The sequence below is a fragment of the Salvelinus fontinalis genome, chromosome 37 (assembly GCF_029448725.1).
Source record: "Salvelinus fontinalis isolate EN_2023a chromosome 37, ASM2944872v1, whole genome shotgun sequence".
NCBI classification, from domain to species: domain Eukaryota; kingdom Metazoa; phylum Chordata; class Actinopteri; order Salmoniformes; family Salmonidae; genus Salvelinus; species Salvelinus fontinalis.
In genome coordinates this window covers 22,246,068-22,263,240 of record NC_074701.1, presented here as the reverse complement: position 1 = coordinate 22,263,240, position 17,173 = coordinate 22,246,068, and the positions used below count along the sequence as shown (strand labels likewise).

Below are 17,173 nucleotides of genomic sequence, written 5' to 3'. Positions count from 1 at the left end.
GAGACAGGGGGTGGTGAGAGAGAAAGAAATGCACTGGTTCAGAGCCAAACATTACTTCAATGTCAGGGGAATGAAATCTCACACAAACGTATCATACTTCTGGCAAAAATAAATAACTTCAGGGCCTATGATGAATAACAAGGAAGTGTTTGTGTGTGTGTGCATGTCCGTGTGCGTGTGTGCATGTCTAGCCTTAGTTGGCAGATATAAGGAATATGTGTTCCAGCCAGGATTCACTCTGCAATACCTTTGGGGGTAATAGTGAAACAAAGATTCAGGAAGCTGGGGGGTGTTTGTGTTAGAGGCTGTCCCCATGACAGTACAGACAGACAACTCCTCTGACAGAGGACATGCATACATTATTTAATGGAAATAGCTTTGTTTCTCTATCACTTCTGTGGCAAATAGTTATTATAAGGTAGACTATCCCCGAACAATGGTGAATAACACGATAACATGATAATTATGCTGGTTTCGTTAAAGTCTTGCGAACCCAGACACTTAATTCTCAGAATCCGTGCTTATGTAGAATGTAAAGCTTGGAACTTAAGGTTAGTTTCCTTTAAATATTTGTTTTCATCTCCATCAATATATGTAAAAAAAACAACAACAACACACTTTCATAGAAAAATACATTTATTTTGAACAATTTGAAAATTGTATTTTGTTTACAGTAAGAAATGTGAAGTAAAAACTAAAATATTAGCTCCGCTAACAAAATGAACAATACAGTACAGCTCATGCGCTACAGCAACGTTTGCTACATGTTCAACAAGACCATCAGACAAATGTTTTATAAACAGTTTAATACTTTGACTAATCTTAAAATCACCATGATCAACACTACTTCTTCGTATTATCTTACATGTTACTGCTAAAAAGTGAATAATGACATGCTAGAAAAGGTGAACAATAGTATTGTATTATTGTAAGATGAGCAGTAGGCTAATAAATAATACAAACTCTGTTCAATGTACCAAGCTTTTTGAATGGTCAGTTTAAGAAAAAATGTAGGCCTACATGTTTTGTATCGACCTGTACACATTCTAACAGCCTCAACTGTAGTCCAGAGATTGCTTACCAAGCAGCCACACTGATTTGTACACTGAACAAAAATATAAACACAACATATAAAGTGTTGGTTCCATGTTTCATGGGCTGAAATAAAATATCCCAGAAATGTTCCATAAGCACAAAAAGCTTATTTCTCTCACATTCTGTTCACAAATTTGTTTATATTCCTGTTACTGAGCATTTCTCCTTTGCCGAGATAATCCATCCACCTGACAGGTGTGGCATATCAAGAAGCTGATTAAACAGCATGATTATTACATAGGTGCACCTTGTGCTGGGGACAATAAAAGGCCACTTTAAAATGTGCAGTTTTTCACACAACACAATGCCACAGTCTCCGTTTTAAAGGACGCGTGCAACTGGCACGCTGACTGCAGGGATGTCCACCAGAGCTGTTGCCAGATAATTTAATGTTAATTTCTCTACCATAAGCTGCCGCCAACGTTGTTTAGAGAATTTGTCAGTCTGTCCATCGGCCTCACAACTGCAGACCACCTGTAACCATGCCAGCACAGGACCTCCACATCTGGCATCTTCACCTGTGCTGAGAAGTGTCTGGAATAAAGCCCTTTTGTGGGGAAAAACTAATTCTGATGGGCTGGGCCTGGCTCCCCATGGCTGCACCCCTGCCCAGTCATGTGAAATACACATATTAGGGCCTAATGAATTCTTTCAATTGACTGATTTCCTTACATGAACTGTAACTCCTTATGTGAACTGTAATTCCTTATATGTACTGTAATGTATTGAACTGCATTATTGGTTAAGGGCTTGTAAGTAAGCATTTCACTTGTTGTATTTGGCGCATGTGACAAATAACATTTGATTTGAAACTGTTGCGTGTTGCATTTATATTTTTGTTCAGTATAGTGTGCCTTTTGTCTTATTACCTACATTCCACCTCCCCTGTGCAATAGAACAATAGATGCAGTTGTCATTATCAAGAGAACATCCGTGAGATAATCATGTTGAGCTAAATAATTAATTAGCAATACAATCTGGCACTTAAGAACACAAATTTTTTTTTTCAACAATGGCATTTTCTAATGCCAAACATCCACAGATGTCAAATTACACTTCTTCAATACTGAAATGATGTATATACACTAAATAATATATTCTCCTGCTATATAGTAGATTTCTAAAGTCTTGTGAAATACATATTTAGTAGCAGTTCTCAGCGACCAAAGGAAATGGTGAAAACAAAGATTTTTTAAGTTGGCACATTGAAACACCATAATCTGTACTTACAGTACTCAGAATCTAATTTCTTAGACATTAGTACAAGTAGGAAATTCTCTTGTGATCACTCTCTCCCCATTTCTTCCATATTCTCCTGGTGATAGAGTACATAAATCAAAGTAGAATTATTATGAATAGTGCCCCCAAAGACACTATTGTCACCAACCCCTCAATAATAGAATGTTTTGATGTTGGCAGCATTTTGTGGATCTTTCTGTCGCCTACAAACTAAACTAGCATAGGAACCACTGCAGGCATCAGAGTAATCATGGAATCTTAGCAGACAGACAACAGGTGGTCAATTCATTGAATCTAATGGTACAAATAACATTTCCTGTATTGCTCTGCCCATTGAAAATAAAAAGTTGGAAGGCAACAGAAGAGAAATCAATCTGTCTCAGATCACCAAGGTCTGCTGGAGGAGAGACCTGCTGTGAGATGAAGATTGGCCAAAGTGCTGACCTCCCAAAAAGCCTCCAGCCCAAATGTCTATCAGGACCACTGCAGTGCCACAATTGTCAAAAACAGTTAGCAGTCCCCTGCTTTAACAACCCAAAGTGGTTTCCCTATGTCAACCTTTATGCTTCATGCTTACAGAAGCTTATGGTGCAGATTGAATTGGAAAGTAGGCCTATACCGTAAATCTTTCTGTATCTTGTAGTGGCTTATGATGACACTTGAGATGTACACAATGCTTGCCATTGCAATCCATAATTCTGACAGAACTCATATCTGACACAAACCTATTCTGATAGAATATAAGGTAAAATGGATTTCTAGAGAGTGCTTCACTGTGGTTTTTATTGCAGCTCGCTTGATGCATTAGCCATTTCTTAGAAAATGTGTGAGTTAGCTAACTAGATAATTATGGCTTTTTAACTTGCTGTCCAAGCAAAGATGAAAACATAATACAATGTTTCAATTATACTTTTTGTTTTACCCAACGCATTAGGCGTGATTAATTGATAAAATTGTGTGCTTGACTGGGTCCGAACGAGCTTGATGTATATTACGGCATTTTACAATACAACTTTATTGTCCATATGTTACATAGCACGATGGAAATGTGTCTTCTGCTCTGTATGTTATGTGTGGACAGCTGATTTACATACAGTACCAGTCAAAAGTTTGGACACATCTACTCATTCTGGGGTTTTTCTTTATTTGTACTATTTTCCACATTGTAGAATAATAGTGAAGACATCAAAACTATGAAATAACACATATGGAATCATGTAGTAACCAAAAAAGTGCTAAACAAATCAACATACACTACCGTTCAAAAGTTTGGGGTCACTTAGAAATGTCCTTGTTTTTGAAAGAAAAGCAACGTTTATGTATATTAAAATAACATCAAATTGATCAGAAATACAGTGTAGACTTGGTATTTGGTATTTTATTAGGATCCCCATTAGCTGTTGCAAATGCAGCAGCTACTCTTCCTGGGGTCCACACAAAACATGAAAGATAATACAGAATGACATAATACAGAACATCAATAGACAAGAACATCTCAAGGACAGAACTACATACATTTTTAAAAAGGTACCCATAGCCTACATATCAATACATTCACACAAACTATCTAGGTCAAATAGGGGAGAGGCATTGTGCCACGAGGTGTTGCTTTATCTGTTTTGTGAAACCACGTTTGCTGTTTATTTGAGCAATATGAGATGGAAGGAAGTTCCATGCAATAAGGGCTCTATATAATACTGTACGTTTTCTTGAATTTGTTCTGGTTTTGGTGACTATGAAAAGACCCCTGGTGGCATGTCTGGTGGGATAATTTTGTGTGTCAGAGCTGTGTGTAAGTTGACTATGCAAACAATTTGGGATATTCAACACATTGTTTCTTATAATGTTGTAAATGACTATTGTAGCTGGAAACGGGGGATTTTTAATGGAATATCTGTCACGACTTCCTCCGGAGTCGGTCCCTCTCCTTGTTTGGGCGACGTTCGGCTGTCGACGTCACCGGTCTTCTAGCCATCGCCAGTCCACCTTTCATTTTCCATTTGTTTTGTCTTGTCTTCCCACACACCTGGTTTCAATTCCATTAATTACATGTTGTGTATTTAACCCTCTGTTCCCCACATGTCCTTATCCGGTTTTGTTTATTGTAAGTGCTTGTGCACGTTATGTCTGAGGTTTTGTCCCATTGTATATATATTGTTTTGTTCGCAGTAATTTTTATCATTAAACGGCGCCGTTGAAACACTGTCTTTGCTCTCCTGCGGCTGACTTCTCTACCACCAGTATGCACGCCTTACAATATCTACATAGGCGTACAGAGGCCAATTATCTGCAACCATCACACCTGTGTTCCAATGGCACGTTGTGTTAGCAAATCCAAGTTCATTATTTTAAACGGCTAATTGATCATTAGAAAACCCTTTTGCAATTATGTTAGCACAGCTGAAAACTGTTGTTCTCTTTAAATAAGCAATAAAACTGGCCTTCTTTCGACAAGTTGAGTATCTGGAGCATCAGCATTTGTGGGTTCGATTACAGGCTCAAAATGGCCAGAAACAAAGACCTGGCTCTGAAACTTGTCAGCCTATTCCTGTTCTGAGAAATGAAGGCTTTTCCATGCGAGAAATTGCCAAGAAACTGAATATCTCGTACAACGCTGTGTACTACTCCCTTCACAGAACAGCGCAAACTGACTCTAACCAGAATAGAAAGAGGAGTGGGAGGCCCCAGTGCACAACTGAGCAAGAGGACAAGCACATTAGAGTATCTAGTTAAAGAAACAGACGCCTCACAAGTCCTCAACTGACAGCTTCATTAAATAGTACCCGCTAAAAACCACTCTCAACGTCAACAGTGAAGAGGCAACTCCGAGATGCTGGCATTCTAGGCAGAGTTCCTCTCTCCAGTGTCTGGGTTTTCATTTTATTGGCCAGTCTGAGATATGGCATTTTCTTTGCAACTCTGCTGGTGACACTTTGCTGGTGACACTGTCTGTGATTTATTTAGAATTCAAGGCACACTTAACCAGCATGGCTACCACAGCATTCTGCAGCGATACGCCATCCCATCTGGTTGCGCTTAGTGGGACTATCATTTGTTTTTCAACAGGACAATGACCCAAAACACCTCCAGGCTGTGTAAGGGCTATTTGTCCAAGAAGGAGAGTGATGGAGCAATGCATCAGATGACCTGGCCTCCACAATCACCCGGCCTCAACTCAAATGAGATGGTTTGGGATGAGTTGGACCACAGAGTGAAGGAAAAGCAGCCAACAAGTGCTCAGCATATGTGGAAACTCCTTCAAGACTGTTGGAAAAGCGTTCCAGGTGACTACCTCATGAAGCTGGTTGAGAGAATGCCAAGAGTGTGCAAAGGGTGGCTTCTTCAAAGAACACTTTTTTGCTTAACACTTTTTTGGTTACTTCATGATTCCATGTGTGTTATTTCATAGTGTTGATGTATTCACTATTATTCTATAATGTAGAAAAGAGTAAAAATAAAGAAAACCACTGGAATGAGTAGGTGTGTCCAAACTTTGACTGGTACTGTAGGCTACGACATGTGATAATTTTCTTGGGAGCCTGGCTCTGAAGGCCTAGATCCAATAGGCAGGTCTGTTACTGTTCTAGACGCTAAGTCAAACTTACCTCTGCTCCTGATCTTCAGTTCTTTCTCCATGAGTTCCTTCTCTGTGGGGAACTCACTGAGCTTCATCTTGGACATGGTATTGTTCTGCCCGACTGTGCCAATCATCTCTGGCTCCTTTTCCTGGTTCTCCTCAGCCTGGACATGGATCCAAGGGATTTTCCTAACAAGCCAGACACCACTCGACTGACGTCATGCAAACTTAACCTGCAGTACTGTAAGAACTTCACTTATGTGTTAATAGTTGAGAGTATAATGTGGCTTCCGAATGCCACTAAGACAAAATAAGACAAAATAGGTTGACTATAACCAACCAATCAATATTATAATGAGAACATACCTTTTCAACTTGAAGATGAAGAACGCAGCTAAACCAACAAATGCCACCGATAGCAACATCAGCATGACTGAGCTACTGTGAATAGGGTTGGAGTAAACCAGAGGTGCTGGGGAAAAACAGAGAAAGACCAGTTTCTGCTTTAGCCAATTCCTTTGTTGATATCATTTATTTAATGTAGTATTGTCTTTGTGTTACTCTTGTCTATAACTGTTCTGTACTGTGTCATGTACGTTTTGCGTGGACCCCAGGAAGAGTAGCTGCTGCATAAGGGATCCTAATAAACTAAAAAAATCATGCCAAACACACAAAAAAGACTTGGAGAAAAACAAGAGGAGAAACCAGCAAATATTCAAACATTTTCACGTAGTATGAGCCCATTAGGTCTGAGCGGTTCAGAAGGAGCGGTATCTGTCATGTGCCATTTTAAGACGGCATACAAAGGGCCCCCATACATGAGGTCGCACTCTATCTCCCCATGCATCTGAAAGGTTTGTGCTTAGTCATGGCTTTAAGTGCTGAGGCGTATTATTCTGAGTATGTATTAGCCCACCCCTCCCAAACCATATTTCTCTCTTCCAAGATGAGACCAGTGAAGTTGATGACCTTTCCATAGCATTTTAAAGGCTTCTCAGACCTTTCCATGCAGACACAAGTGAAGACAGATCAATCGCTGGATGAAAAGGGTAAAGTAATGTGTGCTTGATCGACACGTTTTGGTGATATGCTAATATCCAAATGACCCCACTGATTTCCAAGGTGCATACTAAAGATACCCGTTGTTAATCGTATTATTGATGGCAATGACTCCAAGACACTCTACTGTAATAAGATAGTTATAAAAGGGATTCAATGGAAAATGTCCATCAATATCTGCTGTTGACATTAGTTGACATTGGCTGGTGAATTGAGTGTCAGTACAGTGATTATTATAGTAATTTGAATTGTTTATGTATTGTTATTTTGCACTTTATACTGTGAAAGAGACAAAGAAAAACTGCAACTTACCCAAAGTTAGCTGTGTGATGTAAACAATTATTTGAGTGTCAGCTTTCAACTCAAACTGGACCAATCCTTGGTTCAGGGCATTTATAACAAGGTTTGATATCTGTTTGACATAATAGACAAATTACTTGGCACCCCAAAATGTGCATTTGCAAAGATTATTCTTTTTCAAATTTGAATAAAGGTTTATGATAACATTCTCTTGGAAAACCAATTAAGTCAGTTAAACCCCATTGTTTATACAAATGTGGATTTTGAGCAGATGAATTAGACGATTAGATCTGTTCTAGAAGATTTCCAAAAAGACAAACTCTTGTAAGATGTCAAGCAAAATATGCTTACACTCACTAAGTCCTCTTTGTTCCGCTTCCCATGTTCAGGCAACTGTGTCTCAGGCAGGATAAATAGTTCTGCTGTTGTTGGAACACCTGGAAACAACGATACCAACAGCCGTTCCTCTGGAAATCCAGAAACCTGTAATAACAGTCTTACAGTCAAACATACACACTGCTATTGTGGGAAAACACATGATACTAAACATCTATGTTTACTTTACTTCCTTAATATGTCACATTGAATGAAGTAATCCTCTTAATGTCTCATGTTTTGAAATTGTTAAGACCATAAAAGACATTGCTTGACAACCTCATGTCGACTGTCGTCCCAGAGGGAACTTCTTCCTGTACCTGTGATACAGCTGTCCTCACCACGCGGCCCACGTCCTCTCTCCACTCCGGGATGTCAGGGTTGTGCTCGTCCAAAGCCGGAGAGAACGATAACAGCAGGGATTTGAAGAAATCTGTTATACATGGAGGATGCTGCATGAACCCTCTACCACAAAGTGTTTCCGTGTGGCAATGTACCATTAAGAATTCTTCAGTTTGCTCAGAATTGCTTTTGATCTGACATGAATTTACAATTTCTTCTTGTTCCTCATAGCATGGAGGTGACTAGCTGGGAGTAGAGGTGACTAGCTGGGAGTAGAGGTGACTAGCTGGGAGTAGAGGTGACTAGCTGGGAGTAGAGGTGACTAGCTGGGAGTAGAGGTGACTAGCTGGGAGTAGAGGTGACTAGCTGGGAGTAGAGGTGACTAGCTGGGAGTAGACGTGACTAGCTGGGAATAGACGTGACTAGCTGGGAGTAGACGTGACTAGCTGGGAGTAGAGGTGACTAGCTGGGAGTAGAGGTGACTAGCTGGGAGTAGAGGTGACTAGCTGGGAGTAGAGGTGACTAGCTGGGAGTAGAGGTGACTAGCTGGGAGTAGAGGTTACTAGCTGGGAGTAGAGGTGACTAGCTGGGAGTAGAGGTGACTAGCTGGGAGTAGAGGTTACTAGCTGGGAGTAGAGGTGACTAGCTGGGAGTAGAGGTGACTAGCTGGGAGTAGAGATGACATCCACATTGTCACAAACAAGGAGGCAGTTTTTACATGAACATAGAAGATGGGTGATTAAAATGTTGCATACCTACGTTACATTCATATTACCAATAAAGACATTCGAAGGACTCCTTCCCACTCACCTTTGACAATGATGACCTTGGTATCCTGCAGTATGTTGCACCCAGAAGACACTTGGACCATGATCCTGTTCATGCCCTCCTTCCAAAACGTGTACGAGATGCTTCCATCCAAGGTTATTAAGGGCTGGGTTTCGCAAGATAAAGAGAATGGCATAGAAAACTGCACAACCTTGCCTTTTCCAGCACACATGGAAAACACAAAGGACCAAAATAACTTTCTGCAAATAAACTCAAGGTCAGAGTAATTGGGTGAAGGAACCTCACCTCGGAGCTGTTTTCAAACCACCAGAAGAAGGTGAGTGTTCTGTGGTGGACAGGCCAGACCACAGCCGTTAGGTTAGCTTCTTTCTTCCTGATGGCAACAATAGGAGCTGAGAGATACACACGCTCCACTGGGCCTGAGACACACCAAAGCACACAAGAGAAGCACATTGGCCAATACAAACTGAAAGCAGTCTTTTTGGGAACAGTAAATTGGTTAGTTGACCAAAACAACAAAATCAAACAGCTTCATAAGCACTTAACATTCAATCCATTAAAGGTTGTTGTAGGTCAATCTATAGTTGGTGACATATGATCATCCGTAATCTATGCTGGTGTCAGTAGTTTACTGTGGTAACATGCTTGGGCAGGAAAAGTAATTAAACCACATTAGACATAAGAGAACCAGTGTTTCTCATTGACATACTGGTGATGTGTAGGAACATGGAGCTAATGTCATAACCCTGGCTGTTCTCTGCATGTGCTGTCACTCTGAAGATCCCATCTTCTCTATAGCTGTGTTTGATTCCATCGCCTCTCCGGCTCAGGTTGTACATGAACGTGATGCCGTCCCCAAAGTCTAGCTGGATATAAGTCCACAATGAGTTTCCCTGGAGGCAAGAAGTAAGACAGGCATCATTAGTCAAAACAGATTATGTTGACACTGCATTATCTTTCACATGGAAGAGCTGTCTATGGAAATACTTGGGGTGAGATTTGAGATTAGACATTGGAGAAGTACAGGGACCAGTTTTTCTAAACTTTTAAATCAGAATCAGAATGAGCCGGATTCTGTAATCCTCTTTTTTTGCTATCCAGGATCAGATCAATCTGGCCATTTCTTTGCCATTTTTTCCAGAAAATAATCGAATAGGATCTTTCTGATCCAGATACCACAATATCAAGATCACAGAATCCGGATATTCAGTGGTTTGAACAGGCCTACACCTTGCCATCTACTGGGCAGGTTATGGGACTACTTCTACACTGTCATAGGGAAACAGAGATGAGTAAACTACATGAACAAATGTACCTAGACTACAAATAATAGAGCCTGAATATCACTTATAAGTAAGTACATTTATTTGAAACTTCTCAATATAACAACATATCTATACTGCGATCAATTAAACAAAATTCAACGTTGGTTATCAGATGTAAGAACGTTTTTAAAAACCTTGTCACCTTAGTTACATTGACATTTCTTTTTTTGTAGAGCTTTCACCTTTCTAAATCCACCCTTCATGTGGTGTCAAGATAATCCAGATTTTGTGCATCAAAACTATCCCAATCACTATTTTTGAGTTTTGAAAAACACAAACACTTAATTCAACCCTGTTTAAAGGTGAGATTGGATTACCAAATCTGTATCCCTATCAGAATCACCTTTTTCAGTTTTGTAAAAACCCAATTCTAACATTTAGTCCTATTCGATTGCCGAAATATGATCAGATAACTTTGGAAAAATTGAGCCCTAAATTTTCTATAAAGATAGAAAGCCAAACAGACAAATGTAGTGAGTCATAATGCTTTCATCCCAAAACCAGGCGAGAAAAATTCAGGCTCTGGGGACGTCACGTCAACCAACACTTCAAATGCACAAGATAATCCAGGACAAACATCCACAGTTTACTGATGAAATAATAATAATATGGCTAGTAATGGCACAGTTTCAGTTAGTGGTGGGAGAGGAAACTCACATCGTCCAGATACACCAGGAAGGTGACATTACTGCCCACGGTGGCGGTGAGCTCTCCCTGGCTGGTAGTCAGTCTGAGGCCTCTGGGAGGCCTGGGGGAACAATGCTGTTTCCTGGGGGAGTACACATCCTTCCCTCCCTCTTTGCAATTATTGGACAAAACCTTTCTGTACCTGAACATTCACAGCATAGATGTACTTTTAGAATGGAGAGTGAGACTAGGTTTAATGTGATCTCACAATGCAGAGAGAGTAATTTGCTGAACAAAGGGCCCTATCAAATCATAGCACAGAGTGTTATTTTGCCCAAGGAAGGAAGGAATTAGGGACAGTACTACAAGTTACCTACCCTGTGCTGTTGAGGTAGTTATGGCTAGTGCTACAGCTTCTTGGCACAGTGCTTGGGTTGAACCAAAAAGCAGGGGTACACTTTCCATCGGCTTGACGTTCATACCCATAATCACTGTAAAACATGAGACATTTCAGTCTCCTTTCCCCTATCTGTCACGAAAAAGTATTTTCAGTTGAACGATAGGTAAGACTTAGAGACATAACTAGAGACATGACTATTGTCAGACATGTAGGATCAAAGAGAATTTCAGACAGAAAGATAAGACATTTAGAATTAATTTAGCAATTACTTACTTATTACTTACTTATTAATTGGATGATGATAAATCATTTGACATTATGTAAATTAGACCAGCCTGTTAGTCATATTCACAATTTTCAAACTATAATTGGATTGTGTGTATGCATGAACAGTGGCTATATGCAATAAACTAGAGAACATGTTGGGAATTGAAGAGGTATAAAGTTGAGCAAACTAATATTTGTGGTGTGATTGGGAGGGCTGTTAAGTCTGTCAGGCTCCAATAATTAATAAACAATTACATTTAATGTCCAGCAGTGTTGGGTCAATGGGTTACACTTACAATGCCCTTGCCTATTCACTGACGTAACAAATGAGGAAGTCTACCATTACTTGCCATTCAAAATCATATGTCCTGCAGATGCATGGTTCTGAGGATATGACTCGGGAGTAGTCCTGGGCCAGCATACAGCGGTTACCCGGCCTCCGTTTCATAAAGGTCTGCTTCTCTCCCATCACACAGGGCTCTCCCTATCAAACAACATGACATGTCATTCCCTGTGGGGAATTTCATTACATTGATTCAATGTTTTTTAGTGCTCAACAGTCTGAAATTATACTGTATGAATATACAATGTGATTCAGCGTGTGTGTGTGTGTGTGTGTGTGTGTGTGTGTGTGTGTGTGTGTGTGTGTGTGTGTGTGTGTGTGTGTGTGTGTGTGTATTCATGTGCTGTGTTTACAGTTACAATAAACGAACATGCCCATCTTGATGTTGGCATCAAATCAATAACTTTCAATATGTCTTTTACCTTGTTATGTAGGTGCCAAGTCTGATAATCTCCATCCATGCATCTCCTGCTAAAGATGGCTTTGTAGTCAATCTTTATCAGCTGCCATTCTGAAACACGGCTTAAGTGTCCAGTGAAACTTAAATCAACAAAACAAAACATTAGGTAAGTTGTTTTCCCTTATTGTCTTTGTCGCTTGTAAAATTAACTTCTTATTGCTGCAATCATGTTAACGGGATTGATTTGACAACAGCCAGTTAAAGTGCAGGGCGCCAAATTCAAACAACAGAAATCTCATAATTAAAATTCCTCAAACATACATGTATTTTATACCATTTTAAAGGTAATCTTGTTGTTAATCCCACCAAAGTGTCCGATTTCAAATAGGCTTTACAGCGAAACCACCACAAACGATTATGTTAGGTCACCGCAAAATCACAGAAAAACACAGCCATTTATACAGCCAAAGACAGGAGTCACAAAAAGCAGAAATATAGATAAAATTAATCACTAACCTTTGATGATCTTCATCAGATGACACTCATAGGACTTCATGTTAGGCAATACATATATGTTTTATTCGATAAAGTTTATATTTATATCCAAAAACCTCAGTTTACATAGGGGCCATGTTCAGAAATGCGTCCAAAATATCCGGAGAAATTGCAGAGAGCCACGTCAAATAACATAAATACTCATCATCAACTTTGATGAAAGATAATGTTTTATATAGAATTAAAGATACACTAAAGATCAGATTTCAAAAAGCTTTACGGCAAAAGCACAATATTCAATAATCTGAGAACAGCGTTCAACCACAAAAGGAAGCCATACAGTTACCCGCCAAATTGTGCAGTCAACAAAACTCATAAAAAGCATTATAAATCTTCACTTACCTTTGCTGATCTTCGTCGGAATGCACTCCCAGGACTTCCACTTCCACAAGAAATGTTTGTTTTGTTCGGTAAGGTCCATCATTTATGTCCAAATAGCTATTTTTGTTAGCGTGTTTGGTAAACAAATCCAAAGTCAGGAAGCACGTTCACTAAAAGCAGACGAAATGTCAAAAAGTTCCGTAACAGTCAGTAGAAATATGTCATACGATGTATTGAATCAATCTTTAGAATGTTTTTAACACAAATCTTCAAAAATGTTCCAACCGGAGAATTACATTGACTTCATATGTGCGATGGAACAGAGCTCCCTCTCATGTGATCTCGCATGGTCAGAGCATGGTCAGGTCATGGTAGACTTGACTAATTCCTGTGTCCTTTGGCCCCACTTCACAGTAGAGGCATCAGACAAGGTTCTACAGACTGTTGACATCTAGTGGAAGCCGTAGGAAGTGCAAACTCATCCATATCCCACTGTGTATTCAATAGGGGCTGGGTTGAAAATCGACCAACCTCAGATTTCCCACTTCCTGTTTGGATTTTTTCTCAGGTTTTTGCCTGCCATAAGAGTTCTGTTATACTCACAGACATCATTCAAACAGTTTTAGATACGTCAGAGTGTTTTCTATCCAATAGTAATAATAATATGCATATATTAGCAACTGGGACTGAGGAGCAGGCAGTTTACTATGGGCACCTCTGGGCACCTTTCATCCAAGCTACTCAATACTGCCCCTGCAGCCATAAGAAGTTTTAAGTTGCTGGGTCTGCTCAGACCAGTATATTGCTGCTGTGGCTGAGACGCACAAACTAAACACAAACAAAAATAATATATATGCACACACATTTACGTGTATCGCACCTCTGGGCAAACAAAACATTGTAAATTGAGAAATTAAGTGTAAACGCTATTTATCCATTCATGCATAATAACAACACTATTTTACTCTCATAACCAGATGAGCTGGAATCTAGAATATGAGGTCTGTGTTTACTTAATGTTGGCCAAATCCCGACTCCACTTACGTGATGATGTGATTCTCTGGCTGCATGAGAACTCCATCCAGAAACAAAGGAGCCAGAGAGAAACTGTGGCGATCCCATTTCTTACCCTCGTCCAGACTTACCCTGTTTCACAACACAGGACAACAACTATTAACATCTGATTGAATACATAATGTAGTTATTAGTTTCAAGTTTCAAGTTTTAATGTCACATGCACAAGTACAGTGACATGCCTTTCTTGCAAACTCAAAACAAGGACTACGTTAGCAATGGTATAATTACAATTATAAACTGGGTGGTTTGAGCCCTGAATTCTGATTGGCTGACAGCCATGACATATCAGACCGTATACCACGGGTATGACAAAACATTTAGTTTCACTGCTCTAATTACGTTGGTAACCAGTTTATAATAGCTATAAGGCTCCTTGAGGGTTTGTGATATATGGCCAATATACCACGGCTAAAGGCTGTGTCCAGGCACTCCGCGTTGCGTCTTGCGTAAGAACAGCCCTTAGCCGTGGTATATTGGCCGTACACCACACCTCTGGCCTTATTGCTTAAGTACACCACAATTCCAAAAGATGTAACTCTATGGAATCTTTGTAATCTTTGTAAGGTGTGACAATGAAAAGAGTTTAACAGAAAATATTTCTGACCATTTCTACAAACAGAGGTCAACAAAATGTGTCCAAATTCCTAGTGTTACTGTTCTTAAGACAGTAACACCATGACGTAGACGAAAAATGAAGTACCCTTATCAGCTTGTTCTCTATGTGGGAAATGATCCCAACTACGCACTCAACAATGGAACTAATGTTTCACGGGTCTAGGTAAATGTCGAAGGCAACAAAACATAAAAAAATGTATATGGCTCACGCTCTAACAATTGAGGGACTTAAATCACCTTTCACAGATCTTAATTGATTGTGACACTGTTTCAGTGCGGGGGACATCAAAGTATCTGGTGTGACAGAGTTCCAAAAACACAAAGACCCAGGCCAACAAAGTCCCTCGGTACTTCAAACCTGTACTTGGCTACATTTGCATAAAAGCTCTCGAAAATACCCACGAACAGTACAAAGCGGTAACAGCCATTTTTTGGTTGAAAGGATTCTGACAGTTTTGATGTGGTGAGAGAAACAGTTACAATTGCTGGAGATAGACATCCCATGGAAACGTACCTTGCCAATCAGCATTTCAAAGGCTAAATATAATCGTATGCAACAACAACACCAAAACTGAAATCAGAATGAAATTAATTGTGTCCTGAAATAGGAACTTCAGCATTAGTCTCAACGTTTTGCGCACCAGTTTCTGAAATCAACTGGTAAGTTACAGTATAACGCATCTTTACATACAGTGAATATCATTATTATACTCCCATACGCTGTAGTAGAATTACAGTGAACGTACCATACGTGCCGGATGGGTACTGTTGCAACTAAAGAAACTGCAACTAAAGCACCTCCATTGTCAAGAAACCAAACACCGAGTTCTTCTTCAAAAATCTAAAGAAGGTAGAAGACAATAAACATGATTTACATCAGAAGTTGTTCACATTCAAAATGCAAATTTTAGACAAAACTAACTGAAGTTGGAGCCCATTTTGAGGCACAGATCGGTCTCACCTGTCTCCAGCTATTTCCAGCATCAGATGTTATAAACATTCCAAGGTTAGTGGAGGACAGCTCTGTACCAATGTTGCCTGAAAACAAAAACAAATATATGAATTCATATACCGATATATTTGCATAGTAAAGACACATATTTTCAAAGAAAACAAACCTGCATAACATCATCACAGCTATGCAGCTTTTATTTTTTTTATAAATTGAAGGACCTGATCTCATTATAAACACATTTATTGATCTGTATTCCGTTTACAGATTTTTTACATTTCTACCACATATAAAAGTTTGCACAACGTTTTCTTTTAACAGCTGTGCCTACCTTTACTAATTTGTTGGTTGAACACAGAAACAGGCATTATCAACCGATTTCCACTTCTGTCCTACCTGTAGCTACAATGATCCCAGGTGCTGAGTCCATGCTGAAGATGCGTCCAGGCAGGTAAGGGTTCACTGGCGTATCCAGGTGCAGATGCAGAGAACAAAATGGCTGCCAAAACAAACACAATGGATTCAATTTAGATATAGACGTAAACCAAGACACCAAATCAAACATCTTATTCGGATCCATATCTGACTCATTTATAAGAGACTCTGTATTCAAACTGCGCAAACTAATCTCTATTTAAAAAGGAGGTTTACAAAGACCATTTATGGAACAAACACACTTTTTTAATCTTTTCCACCAACAGATTGAAACTGCCTGCAGAGGACATTGGAGCTGGCATTTCCATTTTAAAGCCATGTAATTAAAAAATCCTCAAGATGCAAAGATAAATCTGACAAACTTGTTTCATTTACTGATAAATCTGAATCACTCATCTCTCTGATTCAGCCACTTTGTGAAACATTAATAGAAGCTTTTACAAACCCAGAAGGGAGGCCAGAGTACAACGGGCATTTGAACGACACAGACAAAAACAGTGTTATATCAATAATTCCTCTCATTCTTTCCTAAATGCATAATATGTGCATATTATGTTATTAACTCGCTTCTAACATTTCAAATGATTGTATCATTTAAATTAATATCAAACATTAATATATCAAATCTAACCCAGAACACCACTAACTGTCATTAACTGTAATGTATCTGCACAGTGATTACTGGAGGCAAATTGAAATAGTTGAGGGTAATGCAGAATTTGACACTCTTTTTGGACTAGCAACTGCCATGAACAACTACAACTCTTAAATCAATGAGCTTTGGTTGGATTGGAACATTTGATGAATGAATTTGTTCAGAAGCCGAATGAATTTGGTCATCATCCACCACGCCATCCATAACCTCAACTCACCAGGATGCAGTGGAGACTGTTTCCAGCCACATCAGTGTTGGGGGCTTGCAGCAGGGCCCAGGTCTGACCCTTGTTATAGGTGATGGATGTCTTCACTTCATGGCCCACCAATTTGTTGGCTAGAAATATGCCATTTATTCCTTCTACCTAGAATGACAATAAGCCAAATGGATAAAACAAAAGAGGTATCGCATTGAGAGAGAGAGTG

General features: G+C 39.5%; 1 protein-coding gene across 4 annotated transcripts in view; it reads right to left on the bottom strand.

Moving 5' to 3' along the window:
- Nucleotides 1–618: 618 nt before the first annotated feature.
- sorcs3b (sortilin related VPS10 domain containing receptor 3b) overlaps nt 619–17,173 on the bottom strand; it is a 57,551-nt gene continuing 40,996 nt past the window's right edge. Inside the window, exons 10-27 of one of the 4 annotated variants that reach the window (XM_055902422.1) lie at nt 16,966–17,112; nt 16,055–16,157; nt 15,668–15,744; nt 15,453–15,547; nt 14,059–14,160; nt 12,161–12,278; nt 11,746–11,879; nt 11,106–11,219; nt 10,759–10,930; nt 9,486–9,669; nt 9,062–9,195; nt 8,798–8,921; nt 7,966–8,078; nt 7,622–7,753; nt 7,283–7,382; nt 6,278–6,383; nt 5,940–6,100; nt 619–2,410 (exon numbers count right to left, since the gene is read on the bottom strand). In XM_055902422.1, the coding sequence (XP_055758397.1) occupies nt 2,346–2,410; nt 5,940–6,100; nt 6,278–6,383; nt 7,283–7,382; nt 7,622–7,753; nt 7,966–8,078; nt 8,798–8,921; nt 9,062–9,195; nt 9,486–9,669; nt 10,759–10,930; nt 11,106–11,219; nt 11,746–11,879; nt 12,161–12,278; nt 14,059–14,160; nt 15,453–15,547; nt 15,668–15,744; nt 16,055–16,157; nt 16,966–17,112 (2,181 nt within the window). In that variant the 3' untranslated portion in view covers nt 619–2,345. Of the gene's footprint in view, nt 2,411–5,939; nt 6,101–6,277; nt 6,384–7,282; nt 7,383–7,621; nt 7,754–7,965; nt 8,079–8,797; nt 8,922–9,061; nt 9,196–9,485; nt 9,670–10,758; nt 10,931–11,105; nt 11,220–11,745; nt 11,880–12,160; nt 12,279–14,058; nt 14,161–15,452; nt 15,548–15,667; nt 15,745–16,054; nt 16,158–16,965; nt 17,113–17,173 lie in introns of those variants that run through there. The other 3 variants (XM_055902424.1, XM_055902425.1, XM_055902426.1) reach the window with 3 other exon arrangements.